Source organism: Hemiscyllium ocellatum, chromosome 1 (assembly GCF_020745735.1).
Source record: "Hemiscyllium ocellatum isolate sHemOce1 chromosome 1, sHemOce1.pat.X.cur, whole genome shotgun sequence".
NCBI classification, from domain to species: Eukaryota; Metazoa; Chordata; class Chondrichthyes; order Orectolobiformes; family Hemiscylliidae; genus Hemiscyllium; species Hemiscyllium ocellatum.
In genome coordinates this window covers 78214079-78231558 of record NC_083401.1, presented here as the reverse complement: position 1 = coordinate 78231558, position 17480 = coordinate 78214079, and the positions used below count along the sequence as shown (strand labels likewise).

Genomic DNA, 17480 nt, shown 5'->3' with positions numbered 1-17480 from the left:
TAAGCAGGGAATTATAAATCAGTCAGCCTGCCATCAGTAATGGGGCAAATGCTAGAGATCATTTCAAAGTTTTAGTAGCTGTGTATTTGGAAAACAGTGGCAGGATTAGACAGAGCCTGCATGAATTTACAAAAGGGAAATCGTGCTTGACATTATCTACTGGAGTTCCTTTGAGGGATGTAACTAGTAGAATTTGATGAGGGGAAACTAGTGAATATTGTTTATTTGACTTACAGAAAGCTTTTGACAAGAGTCCTACATTAGAAATCAGAGTGGAAAATGAAAACACGTGGATTGGAGGTAGTATGTTGAGATGTGTAGAAAACTGGTTGGCAGACAGGAATCAGTAGGAGTAAACAGGTCTTTTTTTTTGAATAGCAAGTATTGACTGGGGATACTGCAGGAATCGGTACCCGACCCCAGCTATTCACAATGTATATATAATGATTTAGATGAAGGAACTAAATGTAATAACTCCAGATTTGTAGATGAGCCAAAACTGGATGGGCAGTGTGCTGTGAGGTGGATGCAGAGATTCTTCATTTGAACTAGCTAAGTAGGCAAATATATAGCAGTATAATGTAGAAAAATGTGAGATTATCCACTTTGGTTGCAAAAGCAGGAAGGCAGACTTTTATCTGACGAGCTATAAATTGAGAGAGGGAAACATGCAATGAAACCTGCTGCTTTGCTGCCCTTGTTGCCTATCCTTTGTCATCCCACCACCTTTCCTTCTCCCGTCCACCTCAGGTACCCATTTGATGTGTCGCAGAAATATTTGCATGTCAACACAGATTTTTCAAAGTTGGTGGAAAGTTCTTTGAACCCTTGCACTACAGTGTCTATGTCACTTTGCACTCTAATATGTACAAACCTTTTTGCACAAAAATTTTAGACTTTTTTTATTGATGAACCACTTTCATACCCTTGGTTTTATTTCTTTGTAGAAGTGTTGGTTTTCTGAGCACTTGACACTCGCTACAGTTCGTATAACCGTTGTTTTAAAATTGTCCGGTGCATTTTACTCTGTTCCCATAAATCCAGAAAACCTTTTTTTTTAGCAGTTACACAACATTTTAATACATTGGAATTTTGAAATGATGTGACAATGCTGCAGTTTTAAGTGACAGCATTAAATAGGTAATTTAGCTTTTTGAATTAAATCCTGTTCATCAGATAGTACAATGGGATATCACTAGTGTTTGTGAAAAGTATTTTAGCAAAGCCTAAAATGTGAAAAGGCCACTAATTGAAATGCAAAACACTGGCAAGAATCCTTTGAATTAACTTGGTCACTATAAACTCTCTCCGATCTCTAAGTGGGTATGATATAGTGAAGGTTAGAGAGATGTAGCTTTAGGGTGACCAGGAATGGGAACTGAATTTTGAGGGGTTTCAGGTTTTAGAAAGGACTGACAAAAAGGAAAAGGAGATGGTGTAGCACTGTTGATTTAAAAAGAATGACTGTGATAGGGGATATCGGCTCTGAAGTAGAATCTAGAAGGGACTCAGCTGAGAAGCATGGGGCAGAAAAACATATAGGGTTTGTATATAGACCCAAATTGTAGTAATGTTGGCAAAGGCGTTAAAAAGGAAATTAGAGATAAAAATCAGAAAGATCCAGCTATTATGGGTGACTTCAATCTGCATGTAATTAGGCAAATCAAATCCGTAGCAATAGAAGAGGAATTCATGGAGTGTATAAATTATGGTTTTATGGATCAATGTGTTGAGAAACAAACCAGAGAAAAGGCCATTCTTGACTGGGTATTGTGTAATGAGGAAGGAATAATTGACCATCTAATTGGGCCATTAGGGAAGAGTGACCACAATTGTATTGAATTCTTCACAGATGGAGAATGATATTTCTTAGACTAGGCTCCTCAATTTAAATGAAGGAAATTATGATGGTACGAAGTCCATACAGTCGGAAACATGGTAATTCATATCAAGAATGAAGAGATGCAGACCAATTAAATTCGCACTTCAGTTCTGTCTTCACAAAGAAAAATACAAATAACATTCCAGAAATATGGGGAATTCTGTCTAATAGGGAGAAGGATTTGAAAGAAAAAAATGTATTTGTGGAAAAATGGTATTGGGGAAACTAGCAGGAGTAAAAGCTGATATCCCAAGAAGCTGAAAACCTTTATCCCTGAGTACTTAAGGAATTGGCTTCAGGTATGGTAGATGTGCTAGTGGTCACCTTCCAAAGTTCTGTAGACTCTGGAACAGTTCCAATGGATTGAAGGGTAGCTAACCTAATCCCACTATTTAAGAAGGCAGGCAGAGAGAAAATAGTGAATTATGGAATGATGGAATTAGCTCAATATTGGAATTGGGAAGATACTAGAATCCGTCATTTGCAGATGCAGTGCAATATGGATAAATATGAGATTATCCAGTTTGGTAGCAAAAATAAGCAGACAGATTATTATCTAAGTGGTGACAGACTAAGATGGGGAGGTGTGACAAGACCTGGGTGTCCTTGCTGTAAGTAAGCATGAAGATGCCACAGGCAGTGAAAAAAAACTCGCCTTATATATTGGCCTCCATAGCAAAACGATGTTGAGTGCAGGAGCACGGATGTCTTGTTACAACTATACGGACATTGGTAAGACCACGTCTGGAATATTGTTTGCAGTTTTGGTCTCCTTATCTGAGGAACAATGTTCTGGCTATTAGGGGGAGTGCAAAGCAGGTTTACCAGATTGGTTCACGGCATGGCAAGGCTGGTGTATAGAGTGCGATTGTACTTCAGCTAGGAGTATGTTCACTGGAGTTTAGAAGAATGAAAGGCCATTTCATAGCAATCGTAACATTCTAACAGGGTGAGATAGGATGGGTGCATGAAGTTGAAAAATGTGATGCTGGCAAAACAGCAGGCCAGGCAGCATCCGAGGAGCAGGAGAATCAACGTTTTGGGCATAAGCCCTCCTTCAGGATGGATGAAGGTTGGGGTATCCAGAACAAAGGGTCACATTCTAAGGATAAGGAGTAAGCCTTTTAGAACAGAGATGACAAGAAATTTCTTCACTCGGAAAGTTGTGAGCCTGTGGACTTCTCTACCAGAGGGAACTGTTGAGGCCAAAATATTGAATATTTTCAAGAAAGATATAAATACACATTTTCAGACTAAAGGGGATAAAGCAGGAACAGGGTACTGAGTTGGGTGATCAGTCATTATATTGAATGGCAGAGCAGGTCTGTGTGGCCTAAATACTATGTTTCTAAACTGAATTGGCAGAAGAACATATTATTTATTTTTTTATTGATAATTAAATTTATGTCCAGAACATATATTAAAAATACACATGTGTATGTCTGACATTTGTGTTCCACAGTGTTATGCTAGATTAGGGATAGTAACATTTATAAAATACAGTAAAATCTAGCTGTCAGATGCAAAAAATATTAAAAACTATGAAATGTTAGGCTATAACAAGAAGGCTAGAATATATAGAAAAATTTGCTCCCAAAAAAAAAGCAAATCGTAGCAGGATTTATGCACTTCATGGTAAGGTCCTGGGGAGTGTTGCTGATCCAAGAGACCTTGGAGTGCAGGTTCATAGCTCTTGGAAAGTAGAGTCGCAGGTAGATAGGATAGTGAAGAAGGCGTTTGGTATGCTTTCCTTTATTGGTCAAAGTATTGAGTACAGGAGTTGAGAGGTCATGTTGTGGCTATATAGGACATTGGTTAGGCCACTTTTGGAATATTGTGTGCAGTTCTGGTCTCCCTCCTATCTGAAGGATGTTGTGAAACTTGAAAGGGTTCAGAAAAGATTTACAAGGATGTTGCCAGGTTTGGAGGATTTGAGCTATAGGGAGAGGTTGAATAAGCTAAGGCTGTTTTCTCTGGAGTGTCAGAGGCTGAGGGGTGACTTTATAGAGGTTTACAAAATTATGAGGGGCATGGATAGGATAAATAGACAAAGTCTTCCCTGAGATGGGGGAGTCCAGAACGAGAGGGAGGTGGTTTAGGGTGAGTGGAGAAAGATATAAAAGAGACCTAAGGGGCAACTCTTTCACACACAGGTTGGTACATATGTGGAATGAGCTGCCAGAGGAAGTGATAGAGGATGGTACAATTACAACATTTAAAAGGCATCTGGATGGGTATATGATTAGGAAGGGTTTGGAGGGATATGGGCCGAATGCTGGCAGATGGAACATTATTGGGTTGGGATATCTGATAGGCATGGACGGGTTGGACCAAAGGGTCTGTTTCTGTGCTGTACATTTCTATGACTTGTGGCATATTTATATGGATCTGGGCATGGAAAGTTTGCATTACACATTGTATTTCTTGCTTCCAAGGGTGAGATTGAGAGGAGATTAGTACATCAGGCTTCTATTCCTTGAGGGATAGACCTTGAAGGTCATTCAGCATATTGGAAGAGCCATGAATTTGTGCATACCCCCACGTTTTCTGCCAAATATTTGTTTAGTTGTATTGAATTTGAGTATTCATGAAAAAACAGATTGTTGACACTTTTTTTCTTGTAGTTTTATGAATTAAGTGAAAAGTGAAAGAAAAAGTACTGCGTTAGAGGACAGTGTGTTTAAATGGAACTTTTCTTTCATGCACTGTAAACATTGGTTTTCTTTTTGAATTTCTTGTGAATTGTCCTGATGAGTGCAAAACTTTGACAAAATGTCTTTGTCTCAGTAATACTTATCCTTCCCTTAGCCCTGCGCATTCTATCTTTTCAAATAATAATTCTGTTAGAAACCTTGCTTAAACCTAATGCATTCTAGATCCTAACCACGTGCTGCATGAAAAGACTGCTCCTTCTGTCTGTTTTGTCTTCTGCCAGTTATCTTAAATTTATGTTCTCCTGTTTCGATCCTTTGACCATAGAGTCATAGAGATGTACAGCACGGAAACAGACCCTTCGGTCCAAACCGTCCATGCCAATCAGATATCCCAAACCAATCTAGTCTCTCCTGCCAGTACCTGGCCCATATCCCTCCAAACCCTTCCTATTCATATATCCATCCAGATACCTTTTAAATGTCGTAATTGTATTGGCCTCCATCACTTCCTCTGGCAGCTCATTCCACACATGTACCACACTCTGCGTGAAAAAGTTGCCCCTTGGGTCTCTTTCATATCTTTCCTCTCTCTCCCTAAATCTATGCCCTCTAGTTCTGAACTCCCCGACCTCGGGGAAGAGACTTTGTCTATTTATCCTATCCATGCCCCTCAAGATTTTATAATCCTCCTATAAGGTCACCCCTCGGCCCCCAACTCTCCAGGCAGAACAGCCTTAGCCTATTCAACCTCTCCCTCTAGCTCAAATCCTCCAACCCTGGCAACATCCTTGTAAATCTTTTCCGAACACTATGAAGTTTCACAATACTTTTCCGATAGGAGGGAGACTGGAATTGAACGCAATATTCCAACTGTGGCCTAACCAATGTCCCGTACAGCCGCAACATTACCTCCCAACTCTTGTACGCAATACTCTGACCAATAAAGGAAAGCATACCACACACCACCTCCACTATCCTATCTACCTGTGACTCCATTTTCAAGGAGCTATGAACCTGCACTCCAAGGTCTCTTTGTTCAGCAACACTCCCTAGGATCTTACCATTTAGTGTATAAGTCCTGCTAAGATTTGCTTTCCCAAAATGCAGCATCTCACATTTATCTAAATTAAACTCCATCTGCTGCTTCTCAGCCCACTGGCTCATCTGATCAAGATCCTGTTGTAATCTGAGGAAACCTTCTTTGCTGTCCACAACATCTCCAATTTTGGTGACATCTGCAAATTTACTAACTGTACCGCTTATGCTCACACCTAGATCATTTATGTAAATGATGAAAAGTAGTGGACTCAGCACCGATCCTTGTGGCACTGCACTGGTCACAGGCCTCCAGTCTGAACAACAACCCTCCAGCACCACCCTCGGTCTTCTATCTTTGAGCCAGTTCTGTATCCAAATAGCTAGTTCTCCCTGTATTCCATGAGATCTAACCTTGCTAACCAGTCTCCCATGGGGAACCTTGTTCATCGCCAATGGGAACAATTTTTCTCTTTTGTACTGTTCAAATCCTAATGATTTTGAATATATCTATCAAATCAGCTTTCACTCCTTCACAAAGAAAACAGCCTCAACTTCTCAAATCTGTCTTAGTAATTAAAGTTACTTAGGCCAAGAAGCAGATCCTCAATCCTTGTTTTCTGACTCTCAAGAATGTTATCTCACTCTTCCTAAAACAGAACGTGACATCATACTCCAGTTAAGGTGTTTAATGTTATGACTGTTCTGTAAATGGTACTGTTTGCAAAACACGTTTTGTCAATGCTTTTCTGCCTTGTGCTTCTCAGGATAGTTTGCAAAAAATTACCAGTATAAAGGGAAAGTAACATTTTTATACTGCGTGAGAAGAGAATGCTGATTGAATGGCAAGTGGATTGGTAGAAGCTTTACCATGTTGAATGCACCAATTAAATGATGACTGACGCTTAACTGTTGAGCTTTGTTTAGATTTAAATCCTCATAGATCAGTTTTCAAAGTATTTCCCTGGGAAATGAACCAGCAAGTAATTGTCAGCTGTTTTCTTAAATTGAAAGTGGCATAATGGTGTATTTCTGTCTGTCAGGGACTTGTCCATGCATATCAGTACATGTAGATTCGAGTAGCTCTTGTATTCTTTGTTTCTATTTTTACAGATTAAAATTATTAAACTATGAAGCTATTTTAGGTCATATTTATGAATTTGAAGAAAATTAATATTTAACTTCTCTTTTAGCACTGACCAGTGTTGATACAGCATGCAGTGTGGCAGAAGTAAACTGTTTGGATTCCTATAATTTTCCTCCATTGGACAGTTTACACTCAAAGGGACCAACTACCCACGTGCCTGTTTTAATAGAAGAGTCACTTGGTTTGCCTACAAATGGTGACACAGACTGTCTAAATTTATTTGAGACTGGATTCTACCATTCTGATTTAAACCAGATAAGCATGTGCAACGACGAATCTGAAAGACCTGCAAAGAGATTGAAAATGGGGATCGCTGTACAAGAATCTTTTATCAATGACGTTTCTGTAAATAACCTGGGTGTGGATTTCGAGAATCGTACGCATCACATCACTAGTGCCAAAATGTCTGTTTCCGTTGCGGATTTTAGCAGCTTGTCTGGTAGTGAAGCAAATGGCTTCATCAATTCCCATGCACTACACCAGCACACAGCTCTACAATCAGAGTGACTTCTGCATTGAAACTTCTTCTGGAATGGTGGTATGCAGTAACAGTGAACTTGGTGGGTGAGCCATCAAGTTTGTTCAGTCATTCACTGGAAGTTTGAATTTTTTTACTATGACATCAGTGATGTCTTTTTACTTATTGAACCTAATCTTGATTTCTCAAGAGTTAAATAGCCATTTATTTTCAGTCCCTAATAACATAGAAATTTCAGAGATTATGTTCACATTGCAGAATTGGGGACTTAAAATTGAACTTTATGATGCAGTCTTGAAGTCTCAAGCCATTGCATCTCCTTTGTAGCCAGTAGACAAAGGAAGCATTTCACCTCCCGAAACCAACATTGGGAATCTGAAACAACAGAAATGGCTTCCATGAGTCCACACTACTGTGACAGTAGTGGGTACAGAGGAATACTAATGTTTACAGGTACCTAGCCTTGTCCCTGGCTAATGTAGCATTTTAGAAGTGAACTGCGCCTATCAGTGCAAAGACCTGCATGAATAGAGCCTTCTCTCATCCATTGATTTAAAGCAGAGCACTTCAGTTTACAGTGCCGTGAGTGCATCCTTTGGACGAAGATTGCTGGATGATGTACAAGTGGGAGGAAGCCTACAGACATGCAATTGTCTCGCAAGAGTTGGGCATGGCTGCCATCTGTAAACGGGTTGCAACTACTGCCAGATTTCTGTGTGCTTAAAAACTCTTCAAGCTTTTATTGATTAGATTAAATATTGAATTTTGTGATAATTGTATATGGATGTTTATTTTTTTTAAAGACTTTAAAGATTGTATTATAGTGTATCTCAAACTGCGCAGTGCATTGTATATCTTATGAGATTTCCTGGGGCAGCTGAAACTGTTTTCACACCGCTTGGGACTTGCCACTTTTAAACACCATTCTAATTTGACAGTCTAGCCAAATTTCTGCAGCAGTTCATTGTGTTTTGTACAAAATAATGTGTCCATATCTATATAATACAGCAAAACCTTGATGAACCAGATTGAAGTTATCTCCTCCCCAGTGCATTCCAATTTTTTTTAGTCTGTTGTAAATGTGACTGTGAAGATAAAGGTTTTGAAATAAAACACTTGTTAGACTGAAGCAAGAAGCAACTGTTCAATGTTGGATTATAGTAATTAGTACTGATTAGAGATACTTAGTATCCATTTTTATAAATCCTGAAGTAGGTGCATTTGTGTGTAAAATTGCTGGAAATTGGCAGCTGCTGATTAAAGCACCTTGGGAAGTTTCTTATTTAGAAGTAGGAAAAGCTTAGCATCCTTAAATATATAAGTATTTTTTGCATATTTACAGTACACGCAGTCATATTTCATAGTGTAACTTTTTCTATTATCTGCACACCTCCTCTTCCTCAAGTTTCTAATTTACATTGTAGGCCATTATTGTCCAAAATTAAATTTGTTCTGTGGGTCTCTGGATTTGACACTATTGAAAAATGCAGTTATGGCTATATCAAGATATTAATCCCTGTCAGATAGTTACCTTTAGATTTATTTAGTAATGTTAAAATTCCAGGGTTTTACTGTATCGTATTTGAGAAAAGTTTTACTGATTGTGCAAGGGAATGAAGATGTGAAGGAGGCCAAGTAATTTGGATACACAACATGATGAACTGCTTTCATTTATTGTAAATATTTATATTCTGTCTGATAAGAGTATCTATCCTCTTTATCCCACCCATACTCTTCGCAATCTCTTTTTTAAAAAATGAATTTGTATCTAATTATTTTGAAGGTTGGCCAAGTTAGCATTCTAAATGCTGAAGAATAGATACTATGGTTTGAGAGATTGGTTGATTTTTCTATGTAGATGTGTTTAACTGTACAGCCATAATCTAATGGTCTTTCAGTTTTTTAATGCAGGAATCTTGTATGATAGACAAAGCTTTAGGTTCTGAGATGATACAGAATGGCATAAAGGTACAAGACACAGAAGTAACGGGTAGCCTTGGCTCTTGCCAGTATTGCGTGAAATTGTAATCCAAGTCATCAGCTTCTTGTAGCTGTGTTTATGTGCTGATCTATGCATTTGTCTTTTGTGAGTTTTTTTTCTTAATGTTAACTGAACTAGTCATGTATTTGTGGAAATGCTATACATATCCCTTCATTTATATATTTGTGTGACTGTGGATTTGCAAAGGCTAGTCTGTAGTAATGTTCACACAGGTTTATGACTGATCACTCACATCAGTTGCACTTTCTGAAATTTTGAAAACCATTCCTAGTGCATTATAAATACAGAATTTAACTATGCATTCAGACTTTGTAAGTTCCCTTGGTAAACAGAAGTGTGATTTTATTACAGGGTTTAATTTAAAATTTCCTAGAACTGATTTGCTTGTGATTTTTAAAAAAAAATAAAGAGCCACAAATCCTTATTGGGTATGTATTGTCTTGCCAATTGTATTGATTAACTCTTCTGACTGAATAATGCAATTTGTTTAAACGCATTGTTTGGTGTTATTGCCAAATAGACTGAAATTTAAACTACTTTTCAACCATTTAGTCAGGTCTATTATTGATTATTTGCTATCAACTTAATTCTTACTTTTTTTCCGAATTGTGTTTGACATGTTCAGCAAAACGTTCATCAACATATGCTAAACCAAGATCATTACAATGTGTATGATACTGGCAATTTACCAAAATTAAAACCAAATACTTGTTGGGAAATGCTATTTCAGAATTTTGTAAATTTCTTGTGTTCATAAAGAGGACCATAATTTGAGAATATAATTATGTACAGTTTCATCATATAATAGACATAGTCCCCAATATTTAGTGCCCTGAAACATTGTTTAGTTTATTCTTTCTAAATGAGGATCTCATCATTTTAAACCACTGGGGTTTAGCAGATCTTGCTGTTTATTGTTGGGTTTGTTTAAAGTGCTGGCCAAAGATTGTGTGTTCCATTTCCATGTTGAGAAGTCAGTTCATACATTTCCAAAAAAATTAGTATAACAGGTACTGTAAAGAATATAGCAATACTTCACAATGAATGTGAAGCTTTTTCTCACTCGTTTAAATAATTAGTTTCCTGATATAAATTCCATTTAATTGAAAGCTGAATACGGTTTAAGGATAGCAAAGTGCATACAATTAGGTCATTTAAAATTGTGCAATTTTTCTTATTGGCTGAGGATAGATAACTACTGCAAATATTTCAAGCTTCGTAATATTTATTTTTAACTGAAGTCTGTAGTCTGAATTAAAATTACTTATTGAATGACAAGTAGTGACTAATTGACATTCTAACTATTGCAGTTGTAACAGACACCTGAAAAATTGATACATTAACACAAAAGTAAAAAAATTGTGAACAACATGGTATTGGTGATCTGTGCTGATGAAAATGTTTTGGTAAAATAAAAACACCAGCAATGCTGTTTTGAAGAAATGGTGCTACAGCTCCTCTTCTACATTGTTTCAGAGTTAGTAGAACTGCCAGTGAAAAAAATATGGGCTAATTAGTGACAATCAAGACAGCATTTAGTTTTGAAGGTATTGAAGGGGAATGTTCTAATGTTGCATTTGGTTTTAATATTTGTATATAAACATTGAAGGTTTTTGTTCAGCATTATTTTGTACTTGTGTTGTATCTTGATATGTGGTGTACACCATTCCAGAAATAAAAGGTCTGGAAGTCTCAACTTTATTTTAATCAAGTGTAACTTCAAAGTTGATGAGGAATACAGTGTTTTAAAACTTACCCACAGGAATATGATGTCATGTTCTAAATTACATTTAAGAAACCCAAGCAAAATCTGATGTTTTTGATCAGAAGTGTAGTAGAAAAATTTGCTTGATCACTAGGGAATATGAATTACTAAGTATTACAGTTCATTGCCACTGTTACAAGATGGTGGGCTCTCACTAATACAGAGAGCTTCATTGAAATGCCGAGTGTTATTTCACAGTCTTAGGGTAACATGGTCTTATCACCTTTACAACCAGAACCATATTTCCTCATATATTTGAAGGCTTGGGTCTGAAGTTGTGATATTTTTAAAAGCTGTATCTATAAACTACTCAGCCTCTTTTTAAACCAGTTTAATGCATTAATTGATGGATCTATTGAATGGCTAATGGCAGCCAAGGCAATATTTGCAATTTTCAATGGTTTTGGACCAGAAATATATTTTTGTGGCCAAGGAGCTTAGTCCTGTGACTCGCTGGTAGTTGAAATTAATGTCCTACTTAACTTTGATGTTCTCTAGCCAGTTAAACAGTTTAAAGGAGAACCCACCCATTATATTAGGTCTTTCAGAAATATTGATCCACATCTTTCAGTCTGTGGATAATTGGAGACAGGACATACGCTAAAAGATGCAATGTGGGAAACCTTGGAAGTTTGTCTGGAAAGTTTGAAGTTGTGATCTGTAATTCCCCTGTTTCCAAAGAAGTCTCCCAATTAATTTAGAGTCAGGGAGATCAGAGGTTTTGACTTAATGTGTCTGGATATCAAGAAAGAAAAAGGTGCAACTCCTGGTTAACTATAGAGATAGACCTGGCTCAAACTTAGAAGACAGAGGGTGGTGGTGGTGGAGGGTTTTTCAGACTGGAGGCCTGTGACCAGTGGAGTGCCACAAGGATCGGTGCTGGGCCCTCTACTTTTGGTCATTTACATAAATGGTTTGGATGTGAGCATAAAAGATACAATTAGTAAGTTTGCAGTTGACACCAAAATTGGAGATGTAGTGGACCGCGAAGAGGGTTACCTCAGATTACAACAGGATCTTGACCAGATGGGCCAATAGGTTGAGAAGTGGCAGATGGAGTTTAATTCAGATAAATGCGAGGTGCTGCGTGTTGGAAAAGTAAATCTTCGCAGGGCTTATACAATGGTAAGGTCCTAGGGAGTGTGGCTGAACAGAGACCTTGGACTGCAGGTTCATAGCTCCTTGAAAGTGGAGTCGCAGGTAGATAGCATAATGAAGAAGGCTTTTGGTATGCTTTCCTTTATTGGTCAGAGTGTTGAGTATATGAGTTGGGAAGTCATGTTGCAGTTGTACAGGACATTGGTTAGGCCACTGTTGGAATATTGCGTGCAGTTCTGGTCTCCTTCCTATCAGAAAGATGTTGTGAAACTTGCAAGGGTTCAGAAAGAGATTTACAAGGATGTTGCCAGGGTTGGAGGATTTGAGCTACAGGGAGAGGCTGAACAGGCCGGGGCTGTTTTCCCTGGAGCGTTGGAGGCTGAGAGGTGACCTTATGGAGGTTTACACAATCAGGGGCATGAATAGGCTAAATAGACAAAGTCTTTTCCCTGGGGTCGGGGAGTCCAGAACTAGAGGGCATAGATTTAGGTTGAGAGGAGATAGATTATAAAAGAGACCTAAGGGGCAACCTTTTCACGCAGAGGGTAGTACTGTATGGAATGAGCTGCCAGAGGATGTGGTGGAGGCTGGTACAATTGCAACATTTAACAGGCATTTGGATGGGTATATGAATAGGAAGGGTTTGGAGGGATTTGGGCCAGGTGCTGGCAGGTGGGACTAGATTGGGTTGGGATATCTGGTCGGCATGGACGGGTTGGACCAAAGGGTCTGTTTCTATGCTGTTCATCTCTATGACTCTATATAATTGATCCCCTAAACATTCACATTGATGTAATGACTGCCTTCTTTATCTGACCCACAAACCCACTCAAGAATCTTGCAAGCTACTCATTTAACAAGAAGCCCTTTACGCACATTACCCGCTCTCATCTTTACTCACTGTGACTTTGAACTTCACCTCCTTATACTTTTCAAAAAAAACTCTGGGACATGTAAATTTACCCAAATGTGGTACTTAGTGCTATAAAACGGATGGATACACCTCACTGTAATAATCCAGTACCATGTAGGAGCTGAAAAAAAGTGTTATCCAGGATTTTCACCTTGCACTCCGAACAATACAAGCTTGATTTTAAAGATGAAAATTTCTAGTTAATTTTAATCTTTATTGGAGCTGCAGGCAATTTGGCATTTGCTCACACCACAAGTTTTCTTAAGCTTCAATTTCTATCAATGTAGGAGTTGTTTGAAATAAATGTGATTTCAAGTGGGAAACAGTGGCCTTTAACTGAAAATAGTAATGGCAAAATATACTGATTCAAGAAAGATGAGTTTGTGATGTCTTTGCAGGCCGTAGTTTGGGCACCTTTTTAATTGGTTTAATAGCAAAATAGTTGGCAATGTCTACTTGATTCTTAAAAGATGAGTTCTTTGCCTGCAATAAACTAAACTACCATCCACACAGAATCCAATGTAAAGATCTTAATATAATGTCTAAATTTGCCTCATTTTAAATATAATTTTTCATAGTTTGCAATTACATACGTCTCCAAGGATCACCATCTTTCAATGCTGAGGGGGTCAAGTTTCTTCAGTCTTTGCTCATAACTCGGATCTTTGAAGGTATGAGCAGTCTTCTTCCTTACACTGCCTTCTGTGTTTGAATATCTCCCTAACGTTGAAGTGAGCAGAACCACGAACAACCCTTAATATGTAGGCTGATTAGAGCGCCACCCAGTTTGATCATCATTTCCTTTGATGTGTATTCTACTGTTTGAGCACAATATGCTCCCTGCTTTGATCGTTATTCTGCGTTGGTTGGATGCAGTCAGATTTACTGCAGTTAAAGGCAAAATACTGTAGATGGTGGAAATCTGAAACAAGCTGTGCTGGAGAAACTCAGCAAGTTTGGCAGCATCTGTGAAGAGAGAAGTTAATGTTTTGAGCCTGGTATGATTCCTAAAGTGATAATTCTTCACTCCACACTTACTCCACTCATGTGTTGCTCCTTTTACCTTTTCTGTTCATTACCTTAGCAGATGACATTAAACAAGCAATTGTATTATTCTAACATTTGGAATATTTTATCTCACTTGATTCTGTAGTTTCTGGACTGGCTGCAGACTTCCACCACCTTGTAAAATTGCCCAATGTGTAAAATCTGATGATCCAAACATTGTTAATAAGACACCCTGGTGTTCTACTGTATTGGGGTAATTAGCTTGGATTGAGGATTTGTTATTGTAATGAATTGGAATTAATGGATCTTTTTCTGGTTGGGAAGAGGCAACTAGTGGAGAGCAGTCTCCAGGGTCAATCCTAGGACCTCAATTATTTATTATCTATGTTAATGACTCTGAGGGAGCAGACTCTAATGTATCCAAATTTGCTGCTAATATAAAAATAAGTGAGAGGGCACATTGCAATGAGAAACTAAAGGATCTGCAAGGGATATAGATAGGTTGATAGTTGGCAAAAACTTGGCAGATGAAAATTAATGTAGGAAAGATCAATGATAGACTATGAAATGGGGAGAGATTCCAAACAACTGCAGCATGAAGGGATCTGGGTGTTCTTGTGTATGAAACACAAAAACATAGTATGCAAGTGCAGCAAATAATTAAGAAAAATGGAATCTGGGCTTTTTTGCTATAAGATAAAAGGATGAATGTCTTATTACAACTGTTTAGGTGTTAGAGGTTGCATTGGGATTCTGTATAGTTTTGATCCTCATATGTAAAAAAGGATGTATCAGCATTGGAGTGTGTTCAAAATGATTCACTAAGGTTCCTTTCTAGGATGAAAGAGATGACTTGTCAAGAATTGCTAAATAGGTTAGGTCTTTATTCATGAGAGTGGAGAAGAATGAGGGGTGATCTTATTGAAACATACGAGATTCTGAGGGGGTTTGCCACAAAGTTAGGTGATAAGGTGTTTCTGCTAGTAAAGGTAGACAGCCATTCATCCAAAATCCAAAAAGGTCCAAAATCTGAATGGTTTTTTTGTGAAGATTTTTTCCTCATTAACAAGGTTGTTTTTGGTGCGGTTAACCCAACTCCACAATCACTTGCTGCATGTCACTCAGATGTGATGTGGGGGGGGCGTGGCCCAGCACCAGCAGGCCTCTACTCTGTTTCAGGGTCCATTTTACTCAGTAAGTCATACTTCTCTGGAATGATTTTTAAAAAAATTCACCATCAAACTGTCACTTATTCTGAAATTTGAAAAATTCTGAAAACCAGCTTGTCCTGAGTATTTTGGATAAAGGATTGTGCACATTTAAAGCTAACTTGAACTAAGGGATGTTGCAGAATAAGGGGAATCTCATTTAAAAAAGAAATATCTTTGCTGTGTAGTAATTGTTTTATATGTCAATTGTGCATTCTGCATTACAGTATTTAAAGGAGGTATGCAGATTGTTGAAATATTGCTATTAGAAAGGGAGAATTGTGTCTCTTAAAAAGTATTAAGTTGGAGAAGTCCCCAGATCCTTGGTGGAACGTATCCCAGAATATTGAGAGAGACGAGAGAATAAATTGCTGGAGCATTGACTGACAGGCATCTTGATACCTTCTTTGGTCACAGCTGTAGTCCCACAGGACTTGATTAAAAAGAGTAACCGGGATAATCCAGGAAATTACAGACCTGTGAACCTCACGTCAACAGTAGGGGAATTATTGGAAAAGATTCTTAGGGACAAATAGATAGTCTAATTCAGCGATAAACAGCATGGTTTAGTGTGAGGGAGGTTGTGCCTTACCAACTTGATCACGTTTTTTGAAGAGGTGATCAAGCTGATTGAGGGAAAAGTGGTTAATATTCTCTACAGACTTCAGTCAAGCCTTTGGTAAGCTCCCTCATTGGCAGACTGGTACAAAAGGTGAAGTCACAGCATCAGGCAGGATGGAATAAGTACTGGCTTAGTTGAAGGAGACAAAAGGTAGTGGGGGAACAGCTAAGGACTGCATAACTTTGTTAAAGAGGCAGAATCATCATGGGAGCATTTAGTATAGACAAGTTATGCTGCATGCTTTATAGACCTTAGTTAGACCACACTGAATATTGCGTACATTTCTAGTCTCCACACTATCAGAAGGATGAGGATGCTGTGGAGAGGGTACAGAAAAGATTTACCAGATTGCTGCCTGGTAAAGGAGGTTTTAGCTATAAAGAAAGGTTGAATAGACTGGGTTTGTTCTCACTAGAACGTAGGAGGTTAAGGGGTGACCCTGAAAGAAGATTATAAGATCATGAATGGTATGGATGGAGTGGAAAGTATGAAGCTTTTTTTCCAGGGTGGAGTGGTCAATTACTAGGGAACACCAATTTAAGGTGCAACAGGGCAAGTTTTTCACACAAAGGGTGGTGAGTGCCTGGAACATGCTGCCAGAAGAGGTGGTGGAAGCAAACACAATAGCAGCATTCAAGAAGCACCTGGATGAATACGTGAATGGGAAGGGAAGGGAGTGATACACATCATTGTGTAAATGAAGACAGTTTTAATACGAAAAGGCAAAATGTGTCAGCGCAGGTTTGAAGGATCAGTTCCTGTGCTGTAAATGTCAGGGTGTTGATGGTTCTGCTGATCTGGCACAAAAGAGGATTTGAGGCTTGGGGCTGATCAGCCATGATCTCATTGAATAATGGGGCCTGCTTGAGGGGCTGTTTGGCCTCCAGTTCCTTTGTCTTGTGTTCTTAAGTTCCTAGCCTAGACACGATCTAATCTAACTCACTTAATAAATAACAATTGTTTTCTACTCTTTAAGCAACTTCTTGCACATTGAAATATTCACTTTTGAGGCCTGCTGAAACACTGCAGCAAGCCTGAGACTGAAATGTTGGTGTGGGAACATGGTTGTGTGTTGAATGGCAGGCATTTCCACCATGATCACCCAGCTTGCATTTCTTCTCTTCAGGGTGGAGAGTACCACATTGTGAGCAGTGAGCTTGGACAGTGAGGAAGGAGGAGTTAAATGAGTAGTTGTTCCAAGTGAGGATGAATTTGGCCTAGCAGGAAGAAGTGGACACTCTTACACTCCTATTCCTAACATCTCCTCTCACTCCCACAACACCCTTTCCCATGCAATCACAGGACTGTATACTTTCTCCCTCATTATCCAAGGCCCCAGGCATATCTTCCAGATTAGGCTGCAATTTACCTGTTCTTCACATTATTGTATTCACTGTTTGTAATCTGCTCTCCTCTGCATTGGGGAGGTGAAACATAGGCTGGGTGACAGCTTTGCAGAACATTTATGGTCTGTCTGCAAAGTTGATCATGTATTTCCAGTTTCCAGTTGCCTGCCACGACTGTGTTCCCTGGCCAACAACTGTCTCAGGCTTGCTGCAGTGCTCCAGTAAAGCTTGGCACAACGTCAAAGGACATGTCATTTTCCATTTGAGGACCCTGCAGCCTCTAGGTCTCAACATCAAGTTCAATATCTGTAGAGCCTGGTTT

General features: G+C 38.7%; 1 protein-coding gene across 3 annotated transcripts in view; it reads left to right on the top strand.

The window, feature by feature from the left end:
* Nucleotides 1-9661, top strand: part of LOC132814231 (mesoderm induction early response protein 3-like) — a 73936-nt gene extending 64275 nt beyond the window's left edge. For all 3 annotated transcript variants that reach the window (XM_060823452.1, XM_060823477.1, XM_060823491.1), the window contains one exon: nucleotides 6765-9661. In XM_060823452.1, the coding sequence (XP_060679435.1) occupies nucleotides 6765-7225 (461 nt within the window). In that variant the 3' untranslated portion in view covers nucleotides 7226-9661. The remainder of the gene's footprint in view (nucleotides 1-6764) is intronic.
* Nucleotides 9662-17480: the final 7819 nt, after the last annotated feature.